Source organism: Neomonachus schauinslandi, chromosome 3, assembly GCF_002201575.2.
Source record: "Neomonachus schauinslandi chromosome 3, ASM220157v2, whole genome shotgun sequence".
NCBI lineage: Eukaryota > Metazoa > Chordata > Mammalia > Carnivora > Phocidae > Neomonachus > Neomonachus schauinslandi.
The window spans coordinates 56,163,007-56,188,947 of NC_058405.1; the positions used below are offsets into that span (position 1 = coordinate 56,163,007).

Consider the following 25,941-nt stretch of genomic DNA (forward strand, 5'->3'; position numbering starts at 1 on the left):
ACAATAAAGATAAGCATAGAGCTCAGGTGGCCGTGAGCAGTAGACTAAGACTTTTTACCTTGAAACTAGAGATGGATGAACTTTTTGCTGCTTCCTTCAATGTTTCATTCACCCAGTTGACAATAATGTCATCATTGACCTTCTGCCCGCCTCCAATTTCTTCAAGAATATTCAACGTGTACCTGAACAAAATCAAGAATGATTTCTGGAAAAAAGTCGCTAAGGAATTCGGTAACACAGAAAGTAGCCAGGGTACAAATGTTCCTTTCTTTCTAGGTATGCCTCAGAAGATAGCCTGGACACCATTACATTTGCAAGGAAAAAATAAAATAAAAACAACATTATTTCCTTTTAGAATATAATTTAAAATGTAGCTTTGTGGTTATTATTGTGAGATGCAGAGCAAATGCCTCCTTCTAAGCACTGTCATTGCTCTGAGTAGGAAGAGAAAGCAGAAGAGAGGGAAAGCAAAGCAAAGATTCAAACCCGTGACACTTTTCTTAAAGGAACCACAAAAATGGAGGGACAAGTCAATGTTAGAAAAACCCAAGGGGCCAACATAATAAAGGAAAAAGAGAAAAGAGTTCCCTTCTTATACCATAAAAGTGGAAATATTAGGAATACACAGACCAGTTAATCTTTAGTCTGAGCCTAAGAATCACCTTAGATGCATACTGTTATGAGAATTGGGTTTTTTGGGGAAAAGATTAAAAAGATGCTTCAAGGGGGGCCTGGGTGACTCAGTAGTCGGGCATCTGCCTTCGGCTCGGGTCGTGATCTCAGGATCTTGGGATCTAGTCCCTCATTGGGCTCCCTGCTCAGCAGGAAGCCTGCTTCTCCCTCTCCCACTCCCCCTGCTTGTGTTCCCTCTCTCACTGTGTCTCTATCAAATAAATAAAATCTTAAAAAAAAAAAAAAGATGCTTCAAGCTCTAATAAATCAAAGAGTAGAGTGGTAGGTGCAATAACTAGTATAACTTTCTCCCAGGGAAAGCAAGGAGAAAGTCAAGGTGAGAAATACTTAGTTTGGGCCCAGAGATGGGACCAAAGCCTAAGGAATTAATGGGTATGAATGGGATAAGGCTCAGGTAGATTTTCAAAATAATCCTATCCTGGAAAAAGGCCCCAGTTCTGATCAGTTCTTGAGATGATGTTTTATGGCATCACTGGCTTCTTGTTTCCTGATAGGAAGCATGGGTATTGAGTTATAAGCCTTTACCGTTAACAGTGAAGCATTTCCGCCTGGTGAACGTGGTAAGAAAAGGCAGGTGAGTGCACACTTCATCCGTCATGTCTATGTACTGCCTCATGGGACAAATGGAGTCTGATCTGCTAGAGGCTCCACTCGTCTCAGGGGTGAATTCTCACTTCCCTTTGTCAGGATGTCCATACTGCTTTGTTGACAGTGTAGGGGCCAAGGGCATGAAGATTATTTTGACTTAAAAGCAATCAAAACCCAGCAGATTCAGGAAAAGCTCTTTACCTCCCTCCAGACCTGCCAAAAAGAATTTAGATAGAGGACCTACTCCAGGAAGAGAGCTATCAACATAGATAATTGCATTATACCATGAACGACGTATGGTAGACAGGGGGGAACCTAGCAAGGCCTGTTTGATCAAAGTTCTCTATGTCCCATGTTTCTGAGTGGCCCCACCAAACATCCGTTTACCAAACATTTACTCTCTTCATCTTCCTGTGAATTACATTCCTTTCCTTTGAAGTCCCAGACCCCTACCCCTTCTCCTTAGTCCCGAATGATGTACAACTTCATTTCGCCTGACCGTCTTTGGAATTTCCACGTCTGTGTGGTTTCCTGTTCATACAAAATTAAATTTGCTTTTCTCCTATTAATCTGTCTCATGTCAGTTTGATTCCTATGCTGGCTAGAAGGACCCTGAAAGGCAGAATAAATTCTTCCTCCCTGACAACACTCTCAAGTGGACAGAAGCTAGGGAAGAAACCGGTATACACAGGCTCACCTCAATACAAAAATCTATCTGTGCAAACACAAAAAGCCACCGAGGACCAGAGAAACTGAGAGACATACAGAAAAGCATGGAGGCAGCTGGCTGCATTAGGGGTCTGAGTACGGTCCCTCATGGTGGCACAGGGTTCTGGTGAGTACAAAATTGCCCTTCGCCCACCTCAAGGGAGGTGTGGTGGTTTAAATGGAATCGTATACCCACCTGTAAGTACAACGGTAAAAACAAAGGGAAGAAAGGAGAGAATTAGGTTGGAGTCTCCACTCTGGACAGTCCACTAAAAGCACTAGCTATAGATTCAAAATGTAAAACAAAAATCAATGTGGCCCGGGTTTACCTAGGATTTTCCTTGTGAGATAATCACTCCATACCATCAAACATGTTTTAGGGCAACAGTGCTTTTATTAACTGGAACCTCCAGACAGGATCCCCAGTATCACTGGTGCTTGCACACTGCCCTGTGCTGAGAAACCATCGGTCACAGTGAAAGGGTGTCACGAGCCTTAGCTTCAGCCAGTGCCCGATTCAACAGAAGAGGATGGATGAGGTGTGCATGCGCAGCGCCGGAGGGGCTGCGATTATTACTTGCTTGCCTTCCTGCCTTCCAATGCTTGTTTGATTTATTTAACATTTGACCCAGAGGGACCAACCATGGTGTTTTGTTTTGCAAGGACCTAACCCAAATTCACGGTCCACAGCCTGTTTGATCTGGGGTGAATTTCTCATTTGCCTGCCTCTTTGTTCATTTGCTGGAGTCTGACACCGCCGTCTGCTGGCAGCTTCCTTCTTTCTAGCTTCTGTCTCCAAATTTATACATACACCGTTTGCCAGCTTTCTAACCTGAGAACGATTTCCAGGCTCCTGAAGGGGAGACGGAGGTTTAAGCACACATCTCTCATTTGTTCTTAGGGGGAGAAAATGACACTCCATTTATTGTCCAGATAAATGGCCAAATTAGCACATCTGTGCAATCCAATGAAATAAATTCCAGCTAGAACTAGCTCTAAATTCAATAGATCTGTTAATGTGTGGCACAGAGAGGAAAAAGATCCCCTCTGGTGGCATTTACATAATTATCAGTCATTCCATCGCCTTCAACAGTAATGTATTTCTCTGTCCACTTTCTTATATGCACCATTCTTGAGTAAACACTCATGAGAAATGTGAATGATTAGCCAGGTAGGGACAGCAGGCTGCAGTCTAGACCTTATAGTATATAAACCAGCTATCAAGTACAACATCGGGCCACGTTTCTATAAGATTACAGAACAAAGATGATATTACAAGGTGATTTTCAGGTATCATGAAATTCAAAATGGCTTAGAGTTGGCCTGAGGGTTTTTTTTTTTTTATCATTAAAAGAGAAAATATCAAAGATTATCTCATATCCAAACCCAAAAGTCAACTTAACCATTGCAACTAGAAAGATCTGTTTTGTTTTTTAAAGCAATCAGTAGCCCAAGTCAGTCTATTAAGAATTAAAAACACACATGAAAGACAATAGAGACTAGGTCACACGTTTCTGAAAATACACTGGTGCGGCAGCCCTTAGGGGCTTTCAGTGACATCCTAGATGTATGCAGCAAGATAGAAGATGGGGCTCAAGTTCCTTTAGCTCTGGAGTTTTCTGTCCCAGAAAAGCCTTATGACATCTGCCTTTAAACTTCAAGGAGACCCCAGTTTAGAGATGAGTAGTAGAGCGCTATACTTGGTAAAGCAAGTGTGAATCAGGTAGCAAACTCCATCATGATCACTTCTGATTATACCACATCACCTGGAAACACTGACATACTTAGAGGACCATTATGAGTATCAGGACCTAGAGACAGTGTCTTGGGAATAAAGCTGAAGTGCCTAGAGACACTACACACCTTGTCTTTGCCATTCACTTGTGAGACATCATGTAATGTGACATGTGGTTTCTGGAACTTCCTTCCAGGTAGAAAATGAATTAAGTCACAGTGACATAGGCTCTAATAAAGGGATGTAAGATTTCTGCCTGGTCAAGGCCACCAGGATAGGGGGAAAGAGTGAAGCATTTAAAAGCAAACTATTTTACACTTAAAGATTTGCTATCTTAAATTCCTCCCAAGCTCATGCTTTTGCACCAAAAATCGTTTACTTTTCTTGTATTTTCTATTTATATATTACATTCTACCTTGTCAAAGGCTCTCACATTAATTCAACTCTAAAAGGTATCTAAAATAGTCTTGTGATGAACTAGCAGGAAATTCTGCTTCGGGCCATGGTGTGGTAACGGGGACTGGCCTTACCCTTCTGCCTTACTGGACAAAGTAAGCACAAAACAGTGGTCCCTGAAAGAAGGAAAGCAAACCTGGTGAGCCCTAAGACTGTAGTGCAGAGAGAGAGAGAGAGAACCCGAGCAGAGCATAGCAGTCCCCCTGAGTTGAGAGGACAGGATTGAGAACTCAAGCAAACCAAGGTGCCTGAAATTTGTGGGGCAGAATACCAGAGAGGAGAGAGCTGCCTGGAGAGGAAAGAGTCATCTAGAAAGAAAGCTCCAGACATCTTCAGAGGGTTTGTCATAAGTCTTTAGCTGAGTATTACTCAATGCATGTGTGTGAGCAAACTACCAGAGACTGGGACAAGAACTGTCAGAAACGAATGAGCAGAATGATTCTCAGAACAAACACAGCACTGGAAATAATTTGGTTCCCACCAGTCAGAGTAGAAACACCTCACGATACCTGAAGCATCAAGTTCAATACTCAGAGGAGATTATCTCAGTACTGAGAGACAAAATTAGCTCAAGACTATTTAAACTTTAAATAAGCCTCAAAAGGATCAGACTGTGTTTAAGTAACTGCATCCCAGGACAAAATTCAAGACTATTTAAAGGAATACAGAAATATCAGCACACAGCAAGGTGAAATTCACAATGCCTCACATACAATAAAAAATTAGTAGGCATGCAAAGAAGCAGTAAAATATGACCCAAAATGAGGATAAAAATCAATTAATAGAATCAGACCCAGAAATAACAGCTACTATAATTATGTTCTATATGTTCAAGAAGGTGGAAGAAAGAGACATGGGGGACACTGAAAAGACCCAAAATTTTTATACCTGAAAACTGTAACGTCTGAGATAAAAAAAAAATATATACACCGGATGGGACTGATACAAGATTAGACATTACAGAAGAAGAGATTAGTGAATTTGCAGGCCAAGCAATAGAAATTATCCCATATGAAACAGAGAGAGGAAAAATCAAACAGAGGGGAAAAATGAATAGAGTATCAATGAACCTTGGGACAACTTCAAATGACCAAATAGGTATGTACCCGGAGTCCCCCCAGAACAAACTGGGGTGAGTTGTACAGGAAATATATTTGAGGAAATAAAGACCAAAAGTTTTCCATATTTGATGAACATTACAAACCCACAGATTCAAGAAGTTCAACAAACCTCAAGCATGCGAAAGACCAAAGCCCATTATAATCCACTTGCTTAAAAACAGTGGTAAAGAGAAAATCTGAAAGCTAGAGAAAAAAGACATTATATACCAAGGAATCAAGATAAGAATGACAACAGAGGGCGGCTGGGTGGCTCAGTTGGTTAAGCGACTGCCTTTGGCTCAGGTCATGATCTGGAGTCCCAGGATCGAGTCCCGCATCGGGCTCCCTGCTCGGCAGGGAGTCTGCTTCTCTCTCTGACCCTCCCCCCCTCATGCGCGCGCTCTCTCTCTCTCATTCTCTCTCTCAAATAGATAAATAAAATCTTAAAAAAAAAAAAAAGAATGACAACAGATTTATCATCGGAAACAATGCAAGCCAGAAGGCAAAGAACACTATCTTTAAAGAACTGTAAGAAAAAAACTTTCGATCTAGAATTCCACAGAGAAAATATCTTTCAAAAATGAAAAATGAGGGGCGCCTGGGTGGCTCAGTTGGTTAAGCGACTGCCTTCAGCTCAGGTCATGATCCTGGAGTCCCTGGATTGAGTCCCGCATCGGGCTCCCTGCTTGGCAGGGAGTCTGCTTCTCCCTCTGGCCCTCCCCCCTCTCATGTGCTCTCTCTCTCTCATTCTCTCTCTCTCAAATAAATACATAAAATCTTAAAAAAAAAAAAAAAAGAAAAATGAAATAAAGACTTTTTAGACATCTAGAAGCTAGAATGCTTCCTCCCCAGCAGATCTACACTGTTAGAAATATTTCAGAGAGAAGGCAAATGATATCATGGAAATCTGGATCTACACCATGGAAAAGCACTGGAAATGGCAAATGGGTAAGTATAGTACATACAGCACATTTCCCTCATATTTGGAAAGCCTCTTTAAAAGATAATTGACTATTTACACAAATCTAAAAATAAAAGGTTGGAAAAAGACATGTATGCTAAAATTAATCAAGAGAAAGCTGGAGTGGCTATATTAACATTAGAAAAAGTAGATTTCAAAGAAAATATTACCAGGAATAAAGAGGGTCACACCATAATGAAAATGGGGTGATTCATTAAGAGGACAAAACCATCTAAAATGTTTAGGAATCTAATAAAAAAGCTTCAAACTACCTGAAAGAAAACTTAAATGACCTGAAAAGAAACAAAACAAAACAAAACAGAACAGGAAAATAACAAAACACTCCTTTGGTTTTAAGTTTAGCTTAAAATATCATTTTGCTGGTTCAAACCACATTCCTGAACATTTGCTAGTATGTTTCCAGGTCAATAATATACTCAACAAAAAGTCATTTCCCTGAGTTACGTTACCTTCTCATTAACTGCCAAATCAAGGCTAATGTTAGAGTGCGGTTTCCTTCATTGAGATCTTGTCCCCCGATGCCAACCAGGGAGAACTTAGCTTGATTCTTCCCCAACTCTACTGCATAGTTACAATTTTCAAGCTGTTAATGAGCAAGAAGGAAAACATTCTAATGTCATCATCTCTATGATGAGAAATACAAGATACTAAAAATAAAGACACAAAATGAAATAAATGTTGTCAGGCTGAATGATCTCTCAATGATCTCTCAAATCTTGCCTGGTTCTGCAATGCTAGGGTTCTAAACTAGTCCAAGAATTTCCCATCTATTTTTTTTTTTTTTAAATAGAACCCCTCACTTCCACCAAAACATATTCATAGTGTAGTCTAAGTGCAAAACCAAAATGAATTATTATGAACACTGTCATGGCTATATCACACTCCAGAAATAGAGGGCCATGCTCAGTTACCTGTTCATGGTATTCCTGAAACAGCTGAATGCATGGAGATTGTCATGGAAAATCTGGATTCTCCATCCTACATGCACATAATGGGCTGACATGTGGGACAGGGAGGTATTCCCGTGGCTACGCTTGGATCATTAAGAGCCAAAAAGACAAGGAATGGTGAGAAATATGTGTGCCAACCACATCGCTGCTTTTACAAAACAGTATGTTCCCACTGTGTTGACATTAGACAAACTATTTGTACAAGTCAAACTGTCAGTACAAAGCTCTAATTCTTTAGGAAATTAGAATAAGGATCCTGCTGGTGGAAAAGCGACCCTGTGGCTCTGCTTGCACTAATTATCTTAATTAGAATTTTTACATCATAATGTTTAAAGACATCCAACATGGAATTATAAATAAGTAATCAACTGAAATAATGGACTCACTTTAATGAAACCATTCAGGCTTCTGATTGCTGTGCTATAATTTAATCCCTGGATAAACATTACTTATCTAAGTTTGGCCTCCTAATAAAGTATTCACAGGGTGCCCTTGCAGGCTTATGACTTCACCTGCCTGTTGGAACATCTGAAGAGTCATTGTTTACCTTCTTCATGTTGCCCCCCAGTTTGGGGTAGGGTGGTTTGTTTACTCTGTTCCAATCAACAGGGACTTTAATCTTTTCATAGAGCTGGAAGATGACCAGGGCATCTGATAAGTCACTGGACAAAAACAAACACAAAAGAATTCTCAGATAGCCACCATTTATTAAGGACCTACGGTGGGCAGGCACTTTCTCATGTATCAGCACAAGGAACGTTTGCAACAACCCGACAGAAATTGGTATTCATAGCTTCATCTTTAGAGGTGAAGAAACTCTGACTTAGAGAAACTGAAGAAACTTACTCGAGGTCTCTCCCAGCTGTGGCTATCTATGCCCCTGGAGCTGGAGCATGCTGCCTCCAGGAAGAGAAATATGGCTCCAACAAATGGCACAGGAGACACGTCACCATAAACTTAGTATTTTTTTGTTTTGCCTGCTTAGGAGCAGATCACAGGCTTGCAACGTGTAGTAAATCTGACCTTTTGCTGGGTTATGATTTTGTACTGAAGTGAGTTTCTCAGCTAAAGAGCCAACACCTGCAGCTAATTTGGCACTAGCCCCTTTCTCATCAAGGTGCACACATTTGTGGAGAGAACTGCACACTACAGAGATATTTGAAATCACGGGGATCTTCCAAGGTCTCGGTGTCTCCCATTAAAGATGAGTCCCGGGGCACCTGGGTGGCTCAGTCGTTAAGCATCTGCCTTCAGCTCAGGTCATGATCCCAGGGTCCTGGGATTGAGCCCCGCATTGGGCTCCCTGCTCGGCAGAAAGCCTGCTTCTCCCTCTCCCACTCCCCCTGCTTGTGTTCCCTCTCTTGCTGTCTCTCTCTGTCAAATAAATAAATAAAATCTTAAAAAAAAAAAAAAAAAGATGAGTCCCCACATTCTCTTACCTGTACAAGTGATTGACTCGAGGGTTAACGCCCAAGGAATTCATCCAGTTCCTAAATGTCCGCTCTTCCCTTGTCTCACCTAAATTAATGAAGACCTGTTATCTTTCGGGCCCCTAGAAAATATGCCTTTTTTATGACCAAAGTTTAACTAAAGAGGCTATAATAAAAATTGAATCTAGAATGAAAAAAACCTCATTCAATAAACCTTAATGGATTTGGATGAGGACTGTTATTCTGTGTTCGTTTTTTCTTTCCTAGTCCAACTCAGCGAGTGTTTCTATAGCATGTTAGTAGGGCACAAGTTCCTGTGTGGAGAGGCAGTTCACAGTCAGCCCCCAAAAGCTTACATTCTTTCAGGAGAAACAAGACTTTTAGGCAACAAAGCGAGATCACGCAAGCCCCAGGGCTAACACATGAGGTGAACATATTTGCTCCTTGAGTTGAAATAGGAGAGAGAACAGTTTGGAATGGAGTGGAGTTTGAGCTTCACCTTATAGGGCTAGTAAAACCCGGACCGGAAGGAGGAAAGAGGAGAGGATCTGAGGCATCAGGAAGTAGTGGGAAGAGAAGACAGCATACATAGGAGCATGAAGAGAGTGACAGACGAGGTCTGTATTAAAACCATCAGGAAGTCATTTTTCAGAATCTGTGTGATTCGCAGAGAGAAGGCTGCTTGGTGGCTGCAACCAGAATTGGGGCTCTCTGAACGCCAACCACCAGATTTGGGTTGATATATTAGACAATGCCAGTCATCATAGGTTCTTTTTGTTATTACGACAATAAGTTCTTGAGCAAGGCAGAGATATAATGAAGGCGGAAGTGTGATGTGCCTGGCAGCAGGGTGCAAAATTACTGAAGGGCAATATGCATTTAAAGATTTTATTTATTTATTTGACAGAGAGAGACACAGCGAGAGAGGGAACACAAGCAGGGGGAGTGGGAGAGGGAGAAGCAGGCTTCCCACGGAGCAGGGAGCCCGATGTGGGGCTCGATCCCAGGACCCTGGGATCATGACCTGAGCCGAAGGCAGACGCTTAACGACTGAGCCACCCAGGCGCCCCTGCATTTAAATTAAATACGCAGAGGGGATGGTGTGTCCACCCGCACATGGGCACATTCAAATGCTTGATAAATGGAGGAACAGGCCCCTAAGACCTATTGAAATGGTTGGTGTATGATTTAGTAAGAGTCCAGAAAGCAGTAAGGAAAAATAACAATCTAAAAGTCCTTCTGCAGGAAGAATTGTTAGTATTTACTAATTCAGTAGATTTAGGGGTAAAGAAGAGGAAAATATCAAAGTGGGACCCAGGGTTTTGGAGATTGAAGGAAAAAAAAGTGGTATGAATAATGAAAATGGAGAGTTTCTACAGGAGATGGGTGGGAGGCGGGGAGGGCAGAAGTGCGCCACAGGGAGGAGAAATGATCATTTCTGTTTTGTATATGCTGAATTTCAAGTGATAGCAAAGGAACCAAATGGGGATGTTCCAGAGGCGGCTGGAAGTGGGTGATTAGAGGGCTTGATTTATATACTTGGTAGTCAACAAAATGCCTGGACCCCTGACCACAATTTATCAAATGATACAAATGCAGCACTGTTGCAATACGGATTGAATTTTGCACTTCCAGCTCGGGTAAAGCATTGCAGGAAAAAAAAAAAAATCAATCAATACTTTAAATCTGGATTTCCTTTCTTTGGCAGTATTCATTTAGTATTAATTTTGTCTTTTTTTTTTTTTTTTCAAAATTGAGACTAATTCATGATGGAAAAAAAGAACCTGACGATAGCTACATGCTTTTCATCCAATCTTAGGGCGCTAATCCCCAAAATACAACTGTCAGGGGTTCTGCCTCAAAACTTTACTCTGCCCCACCACACCTCCCAAATCCAAATCCAAGAAACAAAACAGAAACAAACACCTCACTAAGTACCTCTCAGCATTAAGTTAAAATATTTTTAGATGATGAGCGGCTGCAATCTCTTGTGTGAGGAATTAACACTCAGTCCATTAAGTACATAAATTAGGTTTTTGGAACTCGGGATTTATTTCACCTGATAATTAAATGCATTGTCTTCCCTAAAACATTTAATTCTGATAATGGATGAAGCTTATGTATAATGGATGTGATATAATGGTATTTGATTATTCCTGCTTGGCTGTAATTGACTTGATTAATCTATTTATTCTCTTTGTTATATACCAGAGAATTGATGACCTGTTTGCAAATCTTCCCCAGCACGTAAGGGGTTTATATCTGCTTAGCAGGTAATTTCAAACTGCCCTTGAATTAGAGTGGTGAACGCTTTTCCGAACCTCTAAGCAACAGGCTTCCAGTTACCTTCGAGAGCCCCCCAGTCGATGTCCTGGTTCTCTGGTTTGTGCAGGGCAGGGTATCTGTTAAAGAGGTTGGCAATGAAAGCCAAGTTCAACTTGGGGTTCCCTCGGACAACATCGGTGGCCGTGACAAACTGCCGGCACCCCAGCCTCTCTGCCTGCTGCAACATGCATTCCGCCCTCTGGATGTCATCCTTCTCCTGTAAGGAAGAAGGGCACGTCAAGGTTGGGTCAAGGCTGTCCACGCAGAAAGGAGGCAGGGGTAACATGAACAAGACATGGGCATCTTACTGACCCCCTCGGTGTTTAACCTCAGATCGACACTTAATCACAGCATACGATTACTTGTATTTGCCTGAACCGAAATCAGCAAGTGAGAGGTATCTCAGAAATTGAGAAATTGAGTCTCTCGTCTCTGTACAGAACCATGTCAGATGAATGCTTGGTTGTCCTGTTCTTCAAGAGATTCGGTAGATTCTATAAGCTTATCATTTAAGTTGATCTTAATTATTTTCAATGATGAAGCTTCCTTTTTATTATTTCCTTATACAGACTCTGTGAGATTTCGTCTACCAAAAGTGTGTGTTTATTGTCATAAATAATACTCTATTGTCCGTTCATCGAAGACATTTACACCTGTCAGTAAGACCTTCTGATTCATATAGCCACCTTTCCCACACGGAGCTGGTGTGCGTGCGACTCAAACACAATAAATGTGATCAGTTAGTCGAGCTACATATTGTCATTCATGAATCTACAGCAGCAATTTGGCTTTTGCAGACTTCAGATTGAGGGCTTGATATGTTAAAAGTCTATTCAAATAGTTCTAGACAATCTCCAGTCATTTGTAAGTAGACTCGTATGAGAACATAAAGTTTTGTTGAAATGTGGTCCACCATTCTTAAAACTCTTAAAGAGTTTATGAAACCACCAATTTTCAGAAAACAGAATTTTAAATTGTTTATTGACATAATGCTTTACTAGATGACACTGCACATCCCACATTTCATGAACTTGTCATTCGGGAATGAGTTGACTTTAATATTAATTCATTGGATTTAATTCTAATGATAACAAATGAGGCCCAAGAGTGAATGAGGCAACCTCTCGAGGTGAGTATTAAAGTGATGGCAAAACCAGTTTTAACATTCAGATCCATGCTGTGCTGTTTTTAAGAACTCTCAAACCAGACACTTCTAAGAACTCACACAATTCCACCCGGTCCTTTTCTCTGATTACCTCCCCAGTGATGTAGTGAGGTAGGAGTGTGGCTGGGTGAATGTTGGAGCCGTCCTGGGTTTAAATTCTTTCTATGTCAGGTACTGGCTCTGTGGCCTCTCTGACCTTCAGCTTTCTCAACTAGCAAATAGTTATTAACACTTAGCTTAGTGATATTTGCGAGGGTCAGAGGCCATGTATGCAATGTGCCTAACATGGTACCTGGCAACTAGTACCAGCAGGTGGGGCTGTTGTCTCCTTTTTACTACCAGAGGAAAAGGACCCCAGCCTTGGATCAAATAACTTCCAGTAATCTGTCATATTAATTAATCCATCTGAGACTCAGTTTTTTCATTGATAAAGTGAAAATTTATTTATTTGCATAAATATCCCACCGATTTCCAGAAATAATACTCAGGCACCTAAAAATAAACATAATAATACCTCTTGGTCCTTGAGTCTCTTAAATGATGAGACACACAGACGTGCCGAGCATGGTGTGTGGCATTTGAGTGGTATTAGTTTCTTTCCTTCCTTACTGTCTATTTTCAGATGCAATTTCCCACAATTATCATCCGAAGCCATTAACGGTTGTTAATAGTTTTAACAGGGCTTTAAGCAGACACATGCACTCATGGAACCCCAGAGTCAAGGTCAGGCGGGGCCAGGGAACTGCCAACACAAAGGCAGCATCATGTTCTCTAAACACAACTTGGGACATGGCCTTACCCTTAGTCCTGACATGTCAATAACAACAGCAGGAATACCTTCTTCATCTCCTTTTGGAGCCACCTGCTCAAGCAGGTGGTAATAAGCTTTTGAGTCCTGTGAGAAATTAAGAAATTACAATTTCAAAACAGCACAGCTAATCACATACTTAGTACGCCAATAATTTCCCAAAAGCAAACATATTATATTTCTTATTTGACTGTCATTCAAGAATGCAACTTAATTAACAAAGCTGGAAGCATTCACTAATTTGAATTTTCTCTCTGTTTACATATCGTTATCGGACCTTCTCTTTTAAAGGAGTATAACAAACATAGGATATATACAAAAGGCAACCCAAAGAAGCAAATGCTATTTTGTTGTTCTTAGGGGAGGAAAATAATTCATTTGTAGGTATTAAATTGTATACAGGAAAATATATATACCTTTATATTGCTGCAGAAGTCAGTCAGCTAAGGTTTAATTAAAAAAAAAAAAGTGACAGAGAAAGAAAGCAGAAGTTTAAAGCAGAGTTTAAAAATACATTTAAATGGACAGTCAGCAAAAGAAAAATAAGGACTTCAAAGACAGAAGGTTGAAGCATTAACAAGCAATCTTTATGTAAAAGGAGATATTAAGATGACAAGCACACTTAATGTTTATCAAGAAGTTGGAAAAAAATGATTAAATTTAGTGACAGCAGCTTGGATACAGATATTGAATTCTCATGTTTTCCTAGATTTACAAATATGCTTATTGACGAAAAGAATTCACAGAATCCTAGTCTTAAAATGATAATTTATGCTCATTCAATAAAAGCATACAGAAAATCAGGTAATTTATTTAAATAATTTAAAAGCATCTTAATTTCTCTTAAAGACTGAAAAATCAGCAGTTCTCTTTTTGTTTTTAAACCCGCATGGGGCCTGGGGACAGCAGAGGTAGGCTCCCCACTTGTGACATTAGAGACGTTAGAACCAGAGAAGGCCTGCCACTGACGCTGCACCTGGGGAAACCTCTTTTCATCTCTCCCTTCCACCCTCCCCTTCTCTTACTTTTTAACGTAGCTATTTTGAAGTCAGTGAAAGTTCCATGCAGGTGTCGGGCACAAATCAAATCTGCCTACCACGTATTACATCTGCTTAGCTTTGCTAAGTCTCCTCTCATTTTATCTGACCCTAATAAACCCTTCTCACTCGCTCCAGGGTGGGTGTTCTCCCCATGTTTGCAGACTTTGTGTGATTTAAGGGCACCTCCCAAAGCTGCCAGATGCTCAGACATACGTCACAGCGCTGACCTTGGGCAGGATGCAGCTGTCTGCCCCCTGGTGATAGGCAGCGCCCCTGTCTATGCTCAGCTTGCCAGCTCCTATGGTTATTATTCTAAAGAACACAGCTTTTTAGTGATGAGAAATCAGATAAATTTATGGCTCAGACAAAGCAGCCTAGTTTTCGCTGAAAAGCTTGAAAATTTTGGCTGAAACAGGTGCAGAGCTTAACTGGTGAGCACCAAGGAAGATAACGCTGCTATCCAGCTCCTGTTAAATCCCCACTTGGTTGGTGGTGCCAGGCCATCAATAACCAGTGAAAGTGGTATAGTTAGAAAAATGCATTTGGCATTATTAGCTTAGGTGCTAAGGAATGGGGGACTTTCCATCTAGAAGCTTCCGTCTAACCAGCACCATGCCTGGCAGCCATTGCGTCCATGGCAGGGGGAAGGTGTCACTCAAAGGAATATAAGCTTGGGTGACTCTTGGTGAGTCTTGTGACCTTTCCTCTGACTCATTCTCTTTGGAGAAGATTTCTTTTTAACTTTTGAGAAAGTGGAGACTGAAAAGGTTTTCTCATGCTGCATCCCAGCATCTCACACCGCTCCTTAAGCTCCTTCTGTCTTGGCCCATCTGTCCTTAGTGCCAACAGCTGTCTTTCACCCTGACACGGAACTTTTCACCAACTGGAAAACCACAGGGCATGCTTCCCTCAGCCTTTCCCCCTTTGGATCTCTGCTGTAGGACTGCCTGCCCTTCTACCTGCCCTGGGGGGCATTCTCATTGCAGACGGTTTCCAGAATCATTATCTTTTAAAAACCACTCTGGTTTCTACAAATGAATACCTTTCCAGAAATTCACCGGTTGTTTTAGAGAGGCAGTATGTATGGTACTCAAGGACGGGGACCTTGGAGGCTGACTGCTGGGTTTGAATTCTGACCCCGTTCCCCAGCTATGTGAACCTGAACAAATTAAATTCCCCTTCTACCTCAGTTTCCTTATCTGTAAAATGAGAAAGTAATAACCTTTACCGCAAAGGTTTATCGTGAGGATTAAATGAGCCAATACACATAGAAAGCAGGTAGAACAGTGTCTGGTATACAGCAGACACCGTGTTTGGTGTTCTTAGTGTCCTCAGAAGAGGAATCCTCATTGAATTTTTTTAAAGGATTCCCATCTGATGCTCCCAACAGATGCTCCCTGATTTTTGATAAAATCAGAAGGACATCACCAGTCCTACACATACTCTTCCTTGAAAAGCAGTCTGACCTCTTGCCCTTCCTCCCTCTACTTGCTGACGCTGTCACTCCAGGGGAGGCCCATCTCCCTTTGATTCTGCGGCCTCGCTAGGACTTTGGACAGATCTACACGGGGGCCCTTGAGAGGAGCGAGCAGCTCCCACAGCACCAGCCGCACCCCCACCCCCGCCAACGAACTCTAGAGCCTCTGAAGTGATGGAGCCGAGTCTGTCTTTTCTCCACAAATGCCCCAATTCCCCCTCTCTGCTGCAGTTCGTCCTGTTCAGAGCACACTCCTCCTACCTTGATGTCAGTACTGAAGTTGCTGAGCCTGTTGCAGCCTGCGTTCTCCAGGTGGTAGTTAGCCCACCTCAGCAGGAGCTCCTCAGGGGAGAGTTTCATCAAGTCCTCCAGACTCTCCCCTTCTCTCAAAAGAGCAATCAGAGCTGAAGAAGGACAAAAGCCGAAGAAAAATAAATACAGGGGATATCTGAAGGGATTAGTTAGAACTTCAGTTGAGCTCTGCTGGAAACCTGACAGAGCAATGTTGTTTCTCTGGGGTAAGGGGACCTACAGCCTCTCCCATGGACTAAACACTTTATTATCATTCCCTAAAAAGGAAGGTAAGGTTTTGAGAGCTTATCTATTATCCTCATTTTTCAGGTGGGGAAGACATGTCACCAGTGAATCTCAGTGCTATGCCTAAGAAGACCATGGCCATGGAAGAGCCACAGAAATAACCAAGACTATCAGGCTCAGAAGGCTCCACCGGGTCTGTCAGACCACATTTTACGATACGACAACAGTTCTGCTTTCAAGAGATCAATTTTGTAATAATGACAATTGTCTTCTTGTCTACTCCCAGAGGTGTTTTATATTTCAAATGCTTACTTGCATAATTACAGCATCTCAAAAACTGTAATCAACTCTTTCCTCTATTTTTCCCAGCTGAATAAATATATTTTGCTCAGCTAGAAGGTTTAAATTTAGTTGCAGTCATAATTTGTAAATCAATATTCTTTCTCATGGGTTCTAAGTTTCCTATTTGCTTTTTCTCCTCTATATTATGTTTAATATATATTTGGTTTAAAAATGGCAACCCAGGGTTTTTTGCTGGTTATTGTGATTTGGAGATATAAATTAAAAAGTATGTATAACTAAAGATTAGAATTTGGCTACAGATTTCATAGGGCTCTGTCCTGGAAAGCTAAAAGGTAACCCTGTTTTTTTATGATTCTTACCACGATCTACTTCTTTTATCTAAACAACAGGGCTGTAATTGTTTAAATGCAGATAGAATGGGGAGAGCAGACGGAGTAAGATTGACAGCTACAATATTTAGTTGCGAACTTTGAAACCCTACATGTAATCTTCCATAGTCTTGGTAAGAAATAGATCAACTTTCTCCTAATCTGGTGCTATCACTTTGGTATATGAATGTGAACCGCTTCATCAAATACAAGTTAAAAAGGAGTCTATTTGTTACAAAGTATCTAGAAGCAAAGTGAACCCAGAAAAGCCCTTGAGGTTGCATCCCAGACAGCCAGGACTGAGCTCTAGGTTCTAAGTAAGCGTTATGATTAGTCTGTGGTCTTAAAAAGGTTTTGTTCTGTCATTTTAAAAAGTCTTGTCAGTGTGGATACCATTAATGCAATGGATTCGATGTAACTATAGTTTTCAAAAATTAAGGATTCTGAGCTTGACTATTCTTTTTTTTTTTTTTTTTTTTTAAAGATTTTATTTATTTATTTGAGACAGAGAGAATGAGAGAGACAGAGAGCACATGAGAGGGGGGAGGGTCAGAGGGAGAAGCAGGCTCCCTGCCGAGCAGGGAGCCCGATGCGGGACTCGATCCAGGGACTCCAGGATCATGACCTGAGCCGAAGGCAGTCGCTTAACCAACTGAGCCACCCAGGCGCCCTGAGCTTGACTATTCTGACATCTTCCCCCTACAGCCCCCAACACATGCATTAATAAAAAGCCAGGCCACTAATAACAACTTGTGGCTTTGCTCATACCTTCATTTCTACTGAGTTCGATGTCAGCAAACAATCCAATCTTAATGATTTGCCACAAAAGTCCCAGGACCAGGTAAGGCTTCCCCTCCTTTAAGTCCTCAGCCCCAATGTTAACCACATGGCATCCAATGGCTGAGGCAGAATTCAGAGCCAGGTTCAAATTCTCCTGAGGTAGAAAAAGTGTACAAATGTTGTTTTTAACTTTGCAGATGTCAAACAATGATTCCTGGATGACAACAATGCTTTGCTTCTGGAAAGTTCACAGGTCTAGAGGCATGGTCTTCACTAAATTTTAACACTGAGAGAAAGCAGTGAGTAACAACTGAAAGAAAAACATCTGGTCACCCAGATACCGGGCTTATGCCTGTTTACTCAAACTGGCACCTTGAGTCGATAGTCCATCCTGGCCTGGTTCAAACTAACGAGTCTTACAGTTTTCCACTTTGCCCTGTGATGGAGCCGACACACTCAACATCCCCACTGGCCAGACATAAAGGGGCACCTTTGAGGGTAGTCATTGTCTTGCCATTGGCAATTGTTAACAGCACAACTGTTGATATAAATCAAGGTCATAAAAAAGAGTAACAAAATAGCTTTTTGACTTTCAGACTGGGTATTAAGAGAATGAAAAATACACAAATCAAATTCCTAGAAAAGATAGAGTGGTTTTTACTGAGACAATTTATTGAGTATCCAGAATATCTAGGGGCCTTAAGTATATACACACCTACACACACATACACACACGCACATACATACATGTTCTTATCACTAATAACAATGTATATAATGTGTATACACCTCATACACAGTTGGAATAGAAACAATGCCATTTTCAGTCTAGAATCTATATACTGTTCTTGGGTCCACAAAGGAGAAGATACTAGAGGCAGCGACATATAGAAGTTGTGTTTATGACAAATTAAAAACAAAAGACAGGCCACCAGTGAATTGGAAAGAGGACTATCAGACAGCTGGGTTTTTGCCCGAGTGTAGAGCTCAAATGATGAACAAAAAATACCGTTTCTATTCATGGCTGATATTAAAATTCAACATCAAGATTAAATTTACCATTAAGTGCATTCATATAGGTTTAATCACTGTTCTCACACTGGTTACTGCTTCCATTTTAAAAGTACACAGCACTGCTTACAATCCAACAGCATAACATACTGTTCATGACTTAAGGAGTAAGACATGCTTTCTGAGCAAGAGAACTGCAATAGTGTTGAAACACTGGAACGTAACACAGAAATACGGCTTACTTACTACTGGTTACTGTTCCCGTTAATCAACAAATTGAAGGCATAAGACCAAGTTATATTTGGTGGCTGTAGCCAATATCACTGTTAGGCTGCCGGAGGACTTCCCCTTTGTTGCCCCCTCACTTCTTTGAAAGGCTTATCTTTTCAGTTAACATGCTATGGATTTGGCATCAGCTCAAAGATAAATTGCTAGGGAAAGGAGTTAAAAACTTTAGCCCATGTGAATTTTATTCCTAAGGGGCCAAAACAAAGAATGCCCCCCAACTACTAACACCCCACCAACATTCCCCCCTCCCAGGTTCCCTGTTATATTATTAAAGAAAAAACAAAACTGTCTCCCTCTGTCCCCACGAGTCGTGACAAACCACCGGCCGCAGAGCTGGGTTTGGGAATAGCGCCCGAGTACCTGGAAAAGGCTGGCTCTGCATTTCCAGGGCTCATTCATTCCAAGCACAATCTTACAGTTTGGCAACAGAGAGAAGACATACCTGAATGGTGAAGGGGGTGAGTTTCTTTTTGTTGATTGTCCTTTCATCAATTGTGTCTGGCACTGATAGGTTGATCATTTTACTGAAAAAAGAAACAATTACATTAAAGAAAGCTGGCTTCTGAATAACAGAGTCCAGTGACACGGAATTTAAATTCTAGCAATACCATCCGCAAAGACGACAGCAATATAATCTGTGTGATCCAGTGTTTAGATATAAAATCAGTTATGCAATTTTGATTAGATTAAAACTCTCTACGGGAAAGGTCAAGGTTCCTGAAATCATACTAATATACTGAGGCACGAAATAAAGACCCCACTTTATTCATGCACCTAAGAAGCTGCAAAATCATCCTGGTGTTCTCAGCATATTAGGAAATTCTGGGTAGAAAGCCAAGGCAAATCCTCCATAAGTACTTTACTTTCTCAGCTGTGAAAATTGTATATAAATGACTATATATACACTATGTAAGTGACCACCTGTACGCTTCTGAGCTTGTATAATGCCTAAATTTCTGACACCTGGTAGAACGCTATACTTTTAACTAAGTGGATGATAAAATGTTTTATATCCTGCTGTAGTCACTGTTGTATCAGTACTTGAGAAATTTCACCCACTTAAGTCTCTCTAATACATTGATCAGATATCTAAGGTAAGCGATTATTATTTGTAAAAAACTGCTTTTATTCACTTAGCACTGGTTTAACCTCCAATGGGGCATAGAAAATAAATCTCCTTAGGTCACCTCCATCCTGTTTAAAGAAAGGAAGTTGAAAAAGCAAATCCAAAGAAACAACAACAAATTCAAAGAATAGTAAACTTGACTGTGGCTATTTGTTTTTAATGAGAAATCGGCATTAACATTTTTTCCTAACAATTTTTAAGCAACTACCTTTTCTGTGGTGTTCTTTAAAGATGTATTTCTATAACTTTGTCGTGTGTGTGTATGTGTATGTGTGTGTGTGTGTGTATGTGTTTAACATATATTTAAATGAAAGGCGCTTTATTGCAATTCAGGCAAAACAAACTCTTAAGTCATTATTTGAAAAATCTGAAACTGTTGGTGAACTAGAAGCTGTGGGAGCTGGTAGGAGGGAGGGGTGACTTTAGAAAGCAGAAGGTAACCTTGCTCTTGAAAAGCTTATGGTGCGATTATAGACACAAAATATATGGATATGAAAAGTTACCTAATGGTCCAAAAGAAGAGCATTATAATGGCTCCCAAAGTACTACAAATATGTGCTTTGAGAATCCAGTGCAGGGAGAGACCCCTGGGGAACTGGAATAGACCAGAAACTGTTAGGGTAAATGATTTCTATAGGAGGAGAGGATGTGGAAGAGTATTCTTAAAAAGAAGAAGAGAAGGCAAAGCCACAGTTGCAGTTATGAGCAGGACGTGTGTGGGGAAGAATAAATGTGGTTGCTGATGCATTCAGTTATTCACGCAGCCATTCACTCAGTAGCCTGGGCTGGGTACCTGAGTGAGGGGGCTCCTGGGAGGTAAAACTAGAAGGAGACTGAGGGAAGATGATGGAGTGCGTTGGATGCTAACCTAAGGAACTTGATCCCAAGGCTACATTTTTTATGTCTTTTTTTTTTTTCAGTTGACAGTTTTTAAAATGAAATCTCAAGGTGAACTCTAATAAATAAAATACCAAAAGCAGAATTGTTCTGCTCAGAGCAGGGAAGAAGGGGTTCTACGTCTTATCTACCCATCCTTCCCTCCAACTCCTGTGCCCACCTGAGAGCGAGCATTTCAAGCCTCTTCACTAATACCATGTCTGACAGTGGTCTCAGAAGCTGCTAAAAGCAAGAGCTACAGAAGCATTTCAAAGAGACCATCATGACTAGTGTGTGTTGAGGTCTTCTGCAGACCAAAAATCTTCCTCTTTTTCCAGGTGTCCTCAGCATCTGAAGTGCATGTTTGTATGTACCACTCAAAAGGCCCTTTGCTGAAGGTCTTGCATTGGGTTTCTTCAATTATCATGCTGCTATCATCAATCTATCTATTTTCACAGTAGGTCATGTTCAGATGAAGCCAAGGGGCATATATTCCAAAAAGAATTGCTTTGGGCCTTGTATTATTGCATCTTTATCTGTATTTATTTGTCTCTATGCTGCACATCCCTCTCCTCCAACCAAGCAATAACAGTTTTACGTTTCTCATTAGAAGTTGCTTTTGAAATTAGTTTGCTTTCCAAGGACCTGCCAAGTAAAAGTCCAGAAAGCAGTTCGGGTCCAGCTGAGCACCAAAGGAAGTTGGCCTAGGATAAACACAATGAATTGTTGGTATTCCCGAAAATCCCAGGAAAACCTCTGGAAACCAAGAAGGAAGTGTTATTTACCAAAGGACAATGCCATCCCCAACAGCACTGAAGAGATCATTTGTGTTTGGATTCATTGGAATAACATGTCGACAGTCTGGGTCATTCTCCAGGGCTTTGTTTATCCAGTTGACAAAGGCATACTTCTCTTCCTCTGCAAGTAAATGATAAAAATGACTTACTTGCAAAGTGAAAATCTGACATAAACAAAATTTTACACATGGATCTCAGACTGTCATGCCCAGGGGTGACATTGAGATATTATCTGGTCCCTTATCCTATCATCTCACATTTTTTGACATTAAAAAAAAAAACCCTCAGATGACTTCGGGAATAGGCACAGAATCTCTGTTCACTCCAAGTCATAAAATATATGGCAGGCAGATTTAGAAATTATATATATAATATGTAACTATCATATATAACTATATATATAAATAATAAAGATACATTTTATTTATATTTAGATACAATTTAAATATGAATGTGATCTCATGCTTATAGGATAAAACTCAGGCTGTCTTTAGCCCAGCCAATTTATTTATTTATTATTTTTTATTTTTAAAGATTTTATTTATTTATTTGACAGAGAAGGAGAGAGAGAGAGCACACAAGCAGAGGCAGAGGGAGAGGGAGAAGCAGACTCCCCACCGAGCAGGAAGCCCGATGCGGGACTCGATCCCAGGACCCTGGGATCATGACCTGAGCTGAAGGCAGACGCTTAACAACTGAGCCACCCAGGCACCCCAAGCCCAGCCAATTTAAATGTGAGATGATCACAGATAATCCCTGTAATATCTTTGAGCTTCTTCATACAATCACAATGAAATTGCTATGAAATAAAATCTTTTGTGATATAATCTTTCTTTCCTATCAGTAAAGCTGCCAGAAGTTGATTTTGGAAGTTTTAATAAAACCTCAAGTTATGCCTTACAGCCCAGCACCGTGTTTCCCAAATTGTGTGTCACTGAAAACAATAGGGTCCCTCAGAAGAATCCTGAGTCACAAAAGTTGGAGAAGCACCGCAGTAGCACATCACTGTCTTGAAGATTCATCATACATATTTATATAATTTCTGTCTTTACTTTAAAAGTAAAAGGTTAGGGCGCCTGGGTGGCTCAGTCATTAAGCGTCTGCCTTCGGCTCAGGTCATGATCCCAGGGTCCTGGGATTGAGCCCCACATCAGGCTCCCTGCTCAGCGGGAAGCCTGCTTCTGCCTCTCCCACTCCCCCTGCTTGTGTTCCTGCTCTCGCTATGTCTCTCTCTGTCAAATAAGTAAAAAATAAAATCTTTAAAAAAAAAAAAAAGTAAAAGGTTAAACAGTGTCTCCACAATCACAGACTGTACTTAATCATGAATTTACCTTTAAGATCAGTTAATGTTTTGAAGAACTCAGCTTGGGATTTGTTGGATTACCATCCTGTTTGAACTTTTAGTTTCCATTAAGGCTGTTGGATGCCAGCCTTCAGAAGAAATATACAACTTCTTTCCAAATCAGTGAAAACAAAGTTGTTGTTTTTTTTTTTTTTTTTGACCAATCAGCAGGCATTGAGAATTATTACAAAGTTTAGAGGAGACAGAAGCCTGAGTAGTTCATTTTATCCATAAGATTTAACAAAGGAGTTCTGGCAGCCTTGGTGTATTTTTTAAATGCTATTGAGATTATTTGGTATTGGACTCTACCTAGGATTAGGATTGCTCCTCCTACCTTATGTCCTTGGAACTGACCCACCAACCACAGGACAACAGGCAGTAGTCAATAAACTTGTGTTGGCTTATTTGTTTGTACCCCTTAGGTTTGAATACCAGGTTTAGACTCTGTAATGCCAGGAAGGCACAGATCCTTTCCATATGGCCCCCTTTCCCACTACCCTGCCAGTCTCCCCTCATGCCAGCCCCCACCCCACTTCCACCGCGCACCCACTGGGACATCCTACCTGAATAGGAGTGCTGGGTGCCGACACTAGACTGCTCCGAAGTACCACCAATTGCACAGATCCCTTCCTTCTTGTTGATTGCCTTTCTAAAGGTCTTGGCAACATCTGTGCTTTTTAGGCCATGAAAAACCTGCCAAAATGTAATGTACCTTTAGAAACCCAATCTGTGATCAAGAAAACCACAAAGGGAAGAATATGTAATGTTGAAGCAAGGAGGGTGGGAATGTATTTCTGGATATTTTTCAAATGAAAGCCCCAGGTTTCAAATGCATCTCCTTGTATTCTGCATCATACTCACCTTGATAAACTCATCAAAGCTGATCCTCCCATCCTGGTCTAGATCGCCTGTAGCCATCAGGTTTTCTGTGATTTCTCTCACTCTGTACCCAGGCAGAGGCAAGCAAGCAGCCTTGAACAAGTCATTCAACTCATTGCAGCTGATGTACCCATTGCCGTCGGTATCTGCAAAGCAAGCAGCCACCTGAAGTTTCAGGGCAATTCGGGTAACAGGATGAAGAGGTGAGGGAAGGTGAGTATGTTGGAGAGGCAGTCATTTAGGGGCCATAGCCTGACCCCATGCAAGAGCCAGAGTCTCACGAGGGGCCTGTTTCTATGAGAGATGGCCATTAGTGTCACTTCCAACATCCACGAGTCATCATGTCACAACAGAGGTTCTGGAAGCAGGAGCTGAAGAGACTTATAGGAACAGATGGGAAAATAGATCACAAGCTTAGAGATATAAAGAAAAACTACGGAATTGTAGAAAAACAAAGGAAACCAAAGAAAACAGACAAGATAAAAATAGGAGAAAAGCTGCAGGTGTGAAAGTGTTCATTCCATGTTTTGATAGAGAAAGAAGTAATTTTCCTAAAGTGAACCTTTCAAAATTAAGTTCCCCCAGCTCCTCTGGCCAATACCACTGTATTCCTTTCACTTGTACCATTTTGCTTATATTACCATTTCATCGAATCTGTCCTGAAGCTACTCAGTAAAGAGGAGAATTATGTGACTTGAGCTGCCTGGTCTACTCACCAACTTTGGCAAAAGCTTCTCTGAGCTCCATCATTTCTTCATCGGACACTGATCCTCTCGCCATTTTTATTGCTTTAGGCAACAGATCTGCAGAAGGAAAAGAACAGAGGGAATGACTTCTGTGCATCTTAATTCTTAAAGTACCACATTAAGCAGCAGTCTCCATTTATTAAATGAAGAAATATCCCTCTGCATCCCTCATGATTTATAACTATCTTTCCAATATGTAAGAAATCGCCTTATGCTTAACGCTCCATGTGGTGGTCTCCAATTGGCTCTCACCACTTTCTCCTCTCCCTGTGTGTATAGACTGCTCCTCACATCAGGAGGTGGAGCGGATTTCTCTCGCCCTTGAATCTGGGCTGATCCTGCATCTGCTTTGAATACTGAGAAGGCAGTAGAAGCCATGTCTGGGACTGGAATCTTCTGGCGCCTTCCTTTTGGAATGCCCGTTCTTAGGATGTTCCCTCTTGGAAACCAAGTGCCATGCTGTGAGTAGTCCAAGCCACATGAAGAAGCCGATGACTGGGCACTTTGGTTAACAGTCCCTGCTGGGCTCCCAGCTGACAGTCAGCATCGACTGCCATGCACTGCAGTAGGGCCATTGGAGATGTTCCCGCTGATTTGAGACCCTGGATGTCCACAGTCCCAGTCAAATCACACGGAGCAGAAAAATCACCCAGCTGTGCCCAGTCAACAGAATCAAGAGACACGATAAAATGATTGTTGCTTTAAAGCACCAAGTCTTGGAGTGGTGTGTTACATGGTAATATACAACCATAACACTTAACTTTTACATAAATGTCTTTTTTAGAGATGATGTCATGTCACATCACATCTGTTGGCCAAGCCAACAGATAACTTTTATAACTTCAAAGGGAGTTTTCAAAGTTCTCTAAATATTTAGAGAGGGAGGAAGGGAACCTGACCCTCTAATAATTCATATATGGGAATCTGAGGGACTTTTGAAGTGTTCTTTTTTCAGAAAGGCTCGTCTTGCTGAGAAACCTAAGGCTAGCGCTGGAGTTATTCATTCTCCTTTCCCTGAGCTTTATTGCTGCCCTCTAGTGGGTAGAAAGACAATGAAACAGAAAACATATTCTCCATGCCCCTAGCTAATTTCACACCAGAATATTTCAAATTGGAGTTCCACTAAAGCTTGCTGGGTTTCCTGGTGGGGAAGGAATGAGTGAGTGGGGTGGGAGTGTGGATGATGGGGTATTTTTACATGGAATTATAATTTGAGCATTTTAGTGAAGTTATTGATTTTTTAAAAATATATTTGTTGCAGGATATTGTTTTAAATGAATTTCCTTTTCTATACATTCACAGCATTCTCTAGTGCTGTGCTTGTTCTCAGTGGCAACCAACAACCACAGAAAAACAACAGTTTTAACACTTCCACCCATAGGCCAAAAATGCCTTATGTTCAATTCTGCAAAGCCGCATCTATTATCCACC

General features: G+C 41.1%; 1 protein-coding gene across 2 annotated transcripts in view; it reads right to left on the reverse strand.

The window, feature by feature from the left end:
- Nucleotides 1-25,941, reverse strand: part of LCP1 (lymphocyte cytosolic protein 1) — a 52,434-nt gene that overhangs the window by 6,952 nt on the left and 19,541 nt on the right. Inside the window, exons 2-15 of one of the 2 annotated variants that reach the window (XM_044913183.1) lie at nucleotides 24,481-24,567; nucleotides 23,747-23,910; nucleotides 23,449-23,578; nucleotides 21,532-21,664; nucleotides 19,187-19,268; nucleotides 17,434-17,599; nucleotides 15,719-15,861; nucleotides 13,357-13,383; nucleotides 12,932-13,027; nucleotides 10,989-11,184; nucleotides 8,652-8,730; nucleotides 7,760-7,874; nucleotides 6,712-6,845; nucleotides 59-182 (exon numbers count right to left, since the gene is read on the reverse strand). In XM_044913183.1, the coding sequence (XP_044769118.1) occupies nucleotides 59-182; nucleotides 6,712-6,845; nucleotides 7,760-7,874; nucleotides 8,652-8,730; nucleotides 10,989-11,184; nucleotides 12,932-13,027; nucleotides 13,357-13,383; nucleotides 15,719-15,861; nucleotides 17,434-17,599; nucleotides 19,187-19,268; nucleotides 21,532-21,664; nucleotides 23,449-23,578; nucleotides 23,747-23,910; nucleotides 24,481-24,544 (1,653 nt within the window). In that variant the 5' untranslated portion in view covers nucleotides 24,545-24,567. The remainder of the gene's footprint in view (nucleotides 1-58; nucleotides 183-6,711; nucleotides 6,846-7,759; nucleotides 7,875-8,651; nucleotides 8,731-10,988; nucleotides 11,185-12,931; nucleotides 13,028-13,356; nucleotides 13,384-15,718; nucleotides 15,862-17,433; nucleotides 17,600-19,186; nucleotides 19,269-21,531; nucleotides 21,665-23,448; nucleotides 23,579-23,746; nucleotides 23,911-24,480; nucleotides 24,568-25,941) is intronic. The other variant, XM_021697939.1, reaches the window with a different exon arrangement.